The following is an 8,234-nucleotide window of genomic DNA, read 5'->3' on the forward strand; positions in this document are numbered from 1 at the left end:
CTGGAAAAAAAAAATCTAACAAGTATAGCCTCCTATTAACTAATCCATGGCCATAGAGGTGAAGCAGGGTTCAAAAATGCGTCAAAAACAGCGCGAATATCGGTTAATTCGGTGGGGTACAAATTTGAAATGTGACCGATTTTCGTATTTGAATTCAAAATTTCAAATCGGATTTGAAAAAAATAAAAAATTCCATAAAAAACTAGGGACAATTCTAAGAGTACATGTGAAAAAAAAATTAAAAAAAATATTGTTTACATCAGAAAATACATGCTCAAACATTAATAGCACGAAAAAAAGCCAAAAAAATAAAAAATACCAAAACGAACCGAATGCACAGTATAAACGGCCTGTTTCGATCTAACTCTATGGGATAAGGGCAGGAGGACAATTTTTTTGCTATATGTATGATATATGCATGGGGTAGATGGTATGGTTAAACAAAACCTAGCAAATCCTATGTCATATTTGTTTCTATTTTTTTAGATTTTTTGTGATTTTTTTAATTTCCTTGAACTTCAATGAAATTCGGGAAATTGGCTCGGTAAATCGTTTAATTTGACCAGTTTTCGACAAAATCGTTCGAAATGTGGGTAATGAGGAAAATTTGGTCGGTTTTCGATACAATTCGATCAGTTTTTGATTTAAATCGAGCAGTTACCAAATGTCGATTCAATCAGATTTTTCCTCCGATTTATAAATTTGACCGAGTGAATTTTGAGGAAATTCTCACTGAATTTTGAGCAAATTTTCTGATATTTGCAAATTTCAAAAATTCGCTAGGTAGAAATCTTCGGTGGTCGATCTTGTAAACCCTGGGGTAAAGCTCGACATTTCGCTGCAACAAGTCACCACCAACCTCGCTTGGAGTTGGACAGGCACCCAGAAGAGGGGAGCTGTTTTGGTGGCGGATCCTCCATCTTGCCTTGACGTCTCATTCTCACCCCTTTCCTAGCGGCACCAATGACAGGGCTTTTGCCACCTCCATCTCTGCTTTGCGCCGAGTCTGGTTTCTACGGAAGACAACTGACTGTAGGCTCACGCCATTTTTCAATAGCGAGGCATTAAGGGCCTGTTTGGATACAAAGTATTTAAAAGTTTTTAGGTAATACCATGGTTTCTTAAAAATATTATGGTATTGAAAATATTGAAGTGTTTGGATACAATAAAAACTATGGTTTTAAAAACCGAAGTATGCCCAATACCATAGTATTTTTGAAGTATTTAAAAATTTGCTTGTTTACACGTAAATGGATATACATCGGTTATGTACTGTTACATTTGAAAGCTAATAAAATAGACATAACTTGTAGAATTGTTCCTCGAATGTATCTGCATAGCTTATTTAGTTTTTCATTATAATGACAAGTTAGCCTGATAGCTATTTCCTTGAAACAAAATACTTTATTTAATATGCAGATGCCAAACACTTTATGATTTTCCTAAAACTACAAAATATTGTTGTATTTAAAAAAAAACTATAGTTTTGAGAAACTGTGGTTTCTAAGTTACTGTAACATACAGGCCTAGCCTCTACTTGAGTGGAAGCCAGAGAATTTTCTCCACGCATCGACGGCTGCATTGGCAGGCTTTGGTGCTTGAAGACGAATATTCCATTCACGCACCGGTTTGAAGCACACGTTGTGGCTGCTCTTACATCAGCGACCATGGCGTAAAGAAAGCAAGTTGCGTTCGGAGTTCGGACTTGGCACATTCCAACCCTGGACCGCTCCTCCAACTCCAATCCAACACGGGATTGTTTAATCTAATCCCAACACAGCACCAACATAATTCCAGCTCACGCTCCGCCATAACATCCCCCCTCGGCGCCGGCCTCCGACCCGCTCTCACCACCTCCTCGCGCGTTCTCGGGATTGGCTTCTTTGTGACGTCGCAGGAACCTGTGGCCCTGCCAGGCACTCGTCGCTGTCGAGGCTGACAGCGACGGAGGGGGAAGCAGCAGCTGCCGTCGTGGTTTCGGTTTCTTGGCTGACTCCGAGTTCGATTCCTCCTTTTCTCTCCTGAGGGTGGTGCATATATTCCTCCCCATCTCGGTTCATTGTTCGGACTTCTTTAGCTTTGATTCAATTGTTCTCAACTTTCTATCCTTTTCTTTCTCAATTATTGGATTGGATTAGGAGGGGCATTAGAAGGTTCTATTATAGAGTTGGCTGGAATCCCCGTCGCTGCTCCCCGTCTCCTCCTCTCTAGTGGAGTGGCTGGTCGCCGGCGGGCGGCACCGCCGGAGGCAGCTGTTAACCGCCGCGGCAGTTGCAGTGCGGCGCCAGGTCGTCTCTTGTAGCGAGTCGTCGTGACCTACATATAGCAAGGTCGCCATCTACCCATCTCCTCATCGACGTGCGGGGGCCCATCGGGTGCCGGGCGTGGCGAGCCCAGCCACCGTTCTTGCGCCGGAGTTCTCGCACGGGTGAGGAAAGGCGGGCTGTTCTATGGTGCAAAGTTGGATCTTCCCTTGGAAATTGGTGCTTCCTATAGGGATTGTTCGTGAATTTGCTCTGATTCCGCAAGATTTGGATTACGATTTTTTCTTGGATTTTCCTTTTTGGTATCTTTTTATTGTTAAGGGAACGGGCGTTGCCTCAATTTTGTATTCTTGAATCTGTAGCAAGTCTCAATCTTTGAGACGCTCATGTAACAGTGTTTCCATAATCTTGGAGTTGCTACCTTTAGCCCGTTGTGCAAGAATTTAATGATCTCCGGCTCTTGATTTCGTGATTTGGGGCTTAAAATAATATTTCATTTGGCCATAAAATTTGTAGTTCATCGATGGAGATGTAGTTATTCTGGCCAATTTGATTCGAATTCCTAGTTTTCCTCTGGAAAGTTTAAGGGACCTTTTTTTTTTTTGTTATTCCTTGCACTTATTGTTAAGTGCAGCTAATGTGTAGTAACTGCATTTCTTTTAATTATTGAGCACACTTTTCGTGTCAGTTCCCTAATTACCTTCTGTGATGGTAGATTCCAAACCACATGCTCCCAACCCATTTTTTCTTTGTTTGCTTACTTTTGATGTTTCCCTGTTTATTCCACATGATTGATGCTTGTTTCGTCACATGATCGGTAGTATACTACTCTTAGGAGATGTGCCTTGTATGTTTTTTAATGGATTCTTGGTCCGCTGCATTTGTAGGTTCCATAACTTCCTTGTGGCGTCTGCCTAGAAAGTAGTAAGAAAATACATAGCGGAAGATGAGATCAGTATTTCGGTCTCTCCACCAGCTCCGTCGTGTCACCCAGCACCATGCAGAGAGACACTCGTCATCAAACAGATTGATCAGGCAGCAGAGTGCTCTGGTCTTGTGCAGTTCGACATCCCGTTCACTGAACACGCTACATCATAATGTTGAAATTACCAGATTTACGAGTCCAGCTGTGAAATTATTTAGGTCCATGTTCTCCACTATTGCGGCTGATTCAATCAAAGGTTTCATTTCTCTTTACTTTTTAAGCATGGAGCCCTTTGTTTTCTATTGGTAGCATTTGAATCAAATAATTTACTCTCTTAAACTGTGCTAGATATTGGACGAGCTGGTCCAATGGTGGAATATGAGAGGAGAATAGCATCAGGGGAACTTGTAGATGGCGATAGCTTTCAGGTGTTGTACTGATCCTGACCACCAATGGTTTTTTCTTGGGTAACTTTCTTTCGATGCTGTAGAAAAAGGTTTCCCACATTATTACCGGTTAATACAGGTTGACACAATTCAACAATTGCAAAGGCTCTATGAGGAGCTGATTGAGAACGAAGAAGCCTGCCAGCTGGATAGATATAAGTCATCTGAGAAATCAGGACGGTAAGACCGTAAGAGCAGTTTGAAGTCACTGTCTTCACATAGTTTGTACATATTGAATTATTCTAACCTTACTCCTTGATGTTTGATAGGAGTCGATGGCTATGGTCTCGCCTCATTACCCAGCCTTCTACCTATGCTCCGGTGAAGGGGTTGTATCTGTATGGAGGTGTCGGTACAGGGAAGACAATGCTTATGGACCTGTTCTATGAGCAACTGTAAGTACATCAGTTCTTGGAGCAGATGACACTGCTTTAAGATAAATAGAATGATGTTACGAAATTCAGTCGAAGTTGCTTAAAACTGCTCCATAAATCACCTTTATGGTCTATTTGTTCGTACTGTTTATTGAGGGGAAGTTTGGAAGTATATTTAATGCTTATCTTTACATTGCATTGTCTAAATGAGTTCCTGTCAGGACTTTACAGAACCTATTCAGGGCCTAAGCGTTGTCCTTCCAATTTTCGTTTTTCAAACTGAATATTTTCCCTTCATGCTAATATATATCGAACCTATTCAGGGCCTAAGTGTTGTCGTTCCAATTTTCGTTTTTCAAACTGAATATTTTTTCCTTCATGCTAATATATATTGAAACTTGTTTGTTCACATGTATTGTACTTGCTGTTGCATTGTAGTACCACAAACCATGGAAAAGAAATTGTCCTAAAACCGTTCACTGTGAGTTGCCCGTCTTAGTTCTTAGTCACTAAGGCAATGAGATCACTGATGTAAATCAGTGCGGCTTGCTTATAATAGAATTCACTACAAATCACATAAGAATAGTCCTTGCTTATATTTCTATAATGATGAATTTATTCTGGTAATGAAGCTAGCATGATTCCGATGGACTAACCAATATTAACCATCTGCAAACTGTTGGTACAGCTTTAGCAGAATCTTATGAGTTTAATTAAGCAGAGAAACTTGCTTGAAATAACTCACTGTTGGTTTTACTTCTTAGGCACTAAGGTAATGACCGAATCATTATTGGAAATCAGTGAATCGATTTATCAAAACGTAAATTTTCCTTAATTATTTTAGCACTTATTCGAGGACATACCATTAATCCATCTGGTCTAGGAGCTCTGTCAAATTATTGATCTGTCAGCATAGAAAGGCATAGCTGAAATATAACCGGTCTTGTTTTTGTGACTTTGCAATTCCTTAGAGATGCCTAAGAATTGCCAGTTGTATTTTGGCCAGTTATCTGTTCTATTTTTATTGGGTGTCAAATTATTGATCTGTCAGCATAGAAAGGCATAGCTGAAATATAACCGGTCTAGAGATGCCTAAGAATTGCCAGTTGTATTTTGGCCAGTTATCTGTTCTATTTTTATTGGGTGCAAAATGTCGTAACCTCCTATGATTGTAATGTTTGTAACCTATAGAAATTTTGTCATATTTCCCAAGTTAAAGAAAAAATTGCTGAAAATAAATGAAATGCTATCTTATCCTCCTTAACCTTTTTATGAATGCTGCAAGATATTTGTATTCCCCAAAAAATCTGGACATTACATAGTTTGCATCAAAACCTCATCAATTTGTGGTAATATTTAGACAAATAAGTTGGTCCTTGCATATATTTTTCCCTTCACACTTTTTTTTTCTTGCATAATCTGATTCTCATATTACTTGGCAGGCCAGCTAATTGGAGAAAAAAACGAATTCACTTTCACGATTTTATGCTGAATGTGCATAGTTGTCTACAGGTATTCTCTTTTTGTTATAAGATGTGCAACTGCCTTCTTAGGTCTAGAATTTGTAGTACCACAAACCATAGCAAATATATATATCTTCAGGAATGTATGGTTAACATTTCATAAACGTGCATCTATGAGCAGATGCACAAAGGTGTTTCAGATCCCCTTGATGTGGTAGCAGCTGAGATTTCAGATGAGGCCATCATATTATGTATTGACGAGTTTATGGTATGTGTATCTTTTCTGTTGTAAATAATAATTTGTGTGTTGCTATGTATCTTTCATAACAGTCCATAACTTACTGCACAGGTAACTGATGTTGCTGACGCTATGATTTTGAACCGGCTGTTCAGACATTTGTTCAGCAAAGGCGTTGTATGTGACTACTGCTCATTTTCACTTTCTTATGCCACTGGAACAACCTAATCATCTATAGAAGGATACTTGACATTTCACATTCATTATTTTACACAATGTCTTGTGCTCAGATTCTTGTCTCGACCTCTAATCGTGCTCCAGATAAGCTTTATGAAGGTGGCTTACAGAGAGACCTATTCTTGCCTTTCATTGACACCTTGAAAGTATGAGTTGTTTCATGTTTGTCAATTTCTCTGTTTTGTCAATTGAAGTTGAATGTGCTAGTATGCTGGTGTTTACCTATGTAAACCATTTCAGGAAAGGTGCATCGTGCACCCCATTGGCTCTGCGGTAGACTATCGTCAATTGGGCTTTGTATGTTACCAACTTTTGCAAGCTAGTAATGTTTTTTTTTTTGTTTCCCTTTCTGAAATCTTCAATCTGATACCTGAGCAGGCTGAGAAAGGTTTCTATTTTGTCGAGAAACATTACAGTACGCTTTTTAAACAGAAGCTCCAATCTTTAATCGGAGACAAGGAACCTAGACCACAAACTGTTGAAGTAGTTATGGGACGGAAATTGCAGGTATTTTAGAAGTATTCCAAAGCAGCTCAGTGAAACACACTGTTATTGTTACTTAACCATGACGCTGCAGGTTCCACTGGGAGCAAATGGTTGTGCATATTTCCCGTTTGAAGATCTTTGTGATAGACCTTTAGGTGCTGCAGATTATTTTGGACTCTTTAGTAAGTACATCGGTGCAATGTGATTTCTACCATTAGTATTCCAAAATTTTACTCTTTGACGTAATATAACTGATACCCAATTGTTACTGTGCAGAAAAGTTTCACACCCTGGCACTTGATGGTGTTCCAAAGTTTGGGTATAGTAACAGAACAGCAGCTTATCGGTTTGTCACACTGATTGATGTATGATCCATATCTTCTTCCACATTTTTATGTTTAAGTTTGTATGAGACTCATTGTTCAGAAGCTTCCATTGTTCTATATTTGAACATAGACACGTTGAAACTCGACAGGCATGGCTGACAGCACTAGCAGCTTCCTTTTATAGGTGCTCTAAGGAGTTTTTCTCATTAGTCTAGATTATATGTGATTACATGCTGCCGATAATCATAGTTAGAAATTATTCTCGAATGGAACCAACAGAAATGAATTTCCACTCAGTCTGAAATTCTCTAGCTAATAGATTTGCATGGTGCAGCATAAGTGATCTTATCTCCAAACTACTAATGATTTTTCAGGTTATGTATGAGAATAAAGCAAGGTTATTATGCACAGCCGAGGCTGCGCCAATAGAACTATTTGAGAATATTGTGACGGTTGCTGAAGCACAAAAAAATTCTCCAAGATCTTCGCGTTCACAGAAAAGCGACGATCCTGACCTATGTGTGGACAACGAGCTTGGATTTGCCAAGGATCGTACTATTAGTAGGTAATATAAAATGTGTGTGTTGATATGATTTCAGCAGGCTGTAGTTTTTTTATCAGTCCTGTGCCTGGAATGCTGAACTAAAATTAATCCTATAGACCTGTATGAAATGGATGCCGTATTTTACCCTTTTGGGATTGCAGGTTGACAGAGGTCAATAGTAGAGAGTACTTGGAGGATTTTGAAGCGAGATTGCAGCAGCAGCAGCCCTTGCAAGGTGTAGATAATGGTGGTGATGTTGTACTGGCATGAGTATAGCAGCACTCTGTGCTTGATATTTGAAATTCATCTTGTATTTGCCCACCTGGATTACATAGGAAACTGAAAAGGTCTGCTTTTGCAGCAGTGGTGCATGCAAATTTGCATTAAGTAGTGAAAAAGGCATGCTTAACCAACAGTGATGGATGTAAAAGTACAATAAGCTTTGTAAGAATTTTTTTGCAAATGGGCGGGTGATCCATAAAATGTCTCATTGTAGAGAGGGGGGGGGGGGGGGGGTTTCTTACCGGAACCTGTGTTGTATTTATGTTTGTCAAACATTCAGATAGGCCTAAGCTCGAAACGAGTTGGCCATTAAAAGTGCTCTGGAGAGATCATTTGGGCATTAAAAGCGTGCTCTGGTGGAGCTCATTGATCTTTTTCTTTCGCAATATTTCCGGTGTGTACCAAATCTTACAGGACCATTGTTTGGCTAGTGCATAATATACCTCCATGGTTGCAGCATCAGTTCACTGCATAAATCCATAATAATAGGTAAAAGCTTCATTGAACTTTCATAATTGAAAAAGGAAAAGGTTAACCATTGCTCATATTTTACTATTGTCTTACCTAGCTTTCCTGACATCCTTACCTTAGCAGGAAAGCAGCTCTGGTTATTGTGGTTGCATCATGTCTGCACGCAGATCTAATACCT

The 8,234-nt window shown here is 39.5% G+C and overlaps 1 protein-coding gene across 4 annotated transcripts; it reads left to right on the top strand.

The window, feature by feature from the left end:
- The first annotated feature begins 1,668 nt into the window (after positions 1 to 1,668).
- LOC133898814 (uncharacterized) lies at positions 1,669 to 7,966 on the top strand. Of its 4 annotated transcripts, none has more exons than XM_062339568.1 (16): positions 1,671 to 2,030; positions 2,139 to 2,428; positions 3,152 to 3,445; positions 3,538 to 3,617; positions 3,715 to 3,815; positions 3,905 to 4,030; positions 5,452 to 5,521; positions 5,654 to 5,740; positions 5,822 to 5,887; positions 6,001 to 6,093; positions 6,188 to 6,244; positions 6,326 to 6,454; positions 6,525 to 6,615; positions 6,710 to 6,798; positions 7,134 to 7,324; positions 7,465 to 7,966. In XM_062339568.1, the coding sequence occupies exons 3-16, from the start codon at positions 3,211 to 3,213 to the stop codon at positions 7,571 to 7,573; spliced, it is 1,524 nt and encodes a 507-aa protein (XP_062195552.1). In that variant the 5' UTR covers positions 1,671 to 2,030; positions 2,139 to 2,428; positions 3,152 to 3,210; the 3' UTR covers positions 7,574 to 7,966. The 4 variants fall into 4 exon arrangements, with proteins under 4 accessions (XP_062195553.1, XP_062195552.1, XP_062195551.1 ...); XM_062339567.1 differs by having other exon boundaries at positions 1,671 to 2,027; XM_062339569.1 differs by lacking the exon at positions 2,139 to 2,428 and having other exon boundaries at positions 1,669 to 2,027.
- The last annotated feature ends 268 nt before the right edge of the window (positions 7,967 to 8,234 follow it).

Source organism: Phragmites australis, chromosome 18 (assembly GCF_958298935.1).
Source record: "Phragmites australis chromosome 18, lpPhrAust1.1, whole genome shotgun sequence".
Lineage (NCBI taxonomy): Eukaryota > Viridiplantae > Streptophyta > Magnoliopsida > Poales > Poaceae > Phragmites > Phragmites australis.

What these genes read in the sequence shown, in the direction of transcription:
- LOC133898814 (XM_062339569.1), top strand. Translation starts at nt 3,211, where the DNA reads ATGAGATCAGTATTTCGGTCTCTCCACCAGCTCCGTCGTGTCACCCAG. An exon ending in TAGATGGCGATAGCTTTCAG is followed by an intron (nt 3,618 to 3,714) that starts GTGTTGTACTGA and finishes CGGTTAATACAG; the next exon opens with GTTGACACAATTCAACAATT. An exon ending in TTATGGGACGGAAATTGCAG is followed by an intron (nt 6,455 to 6,524) that starts GTATTTTAGAAG and finishes ATGACGCTGCAG; the next exon opens with GTTCCACTGGGAGCAAATGG.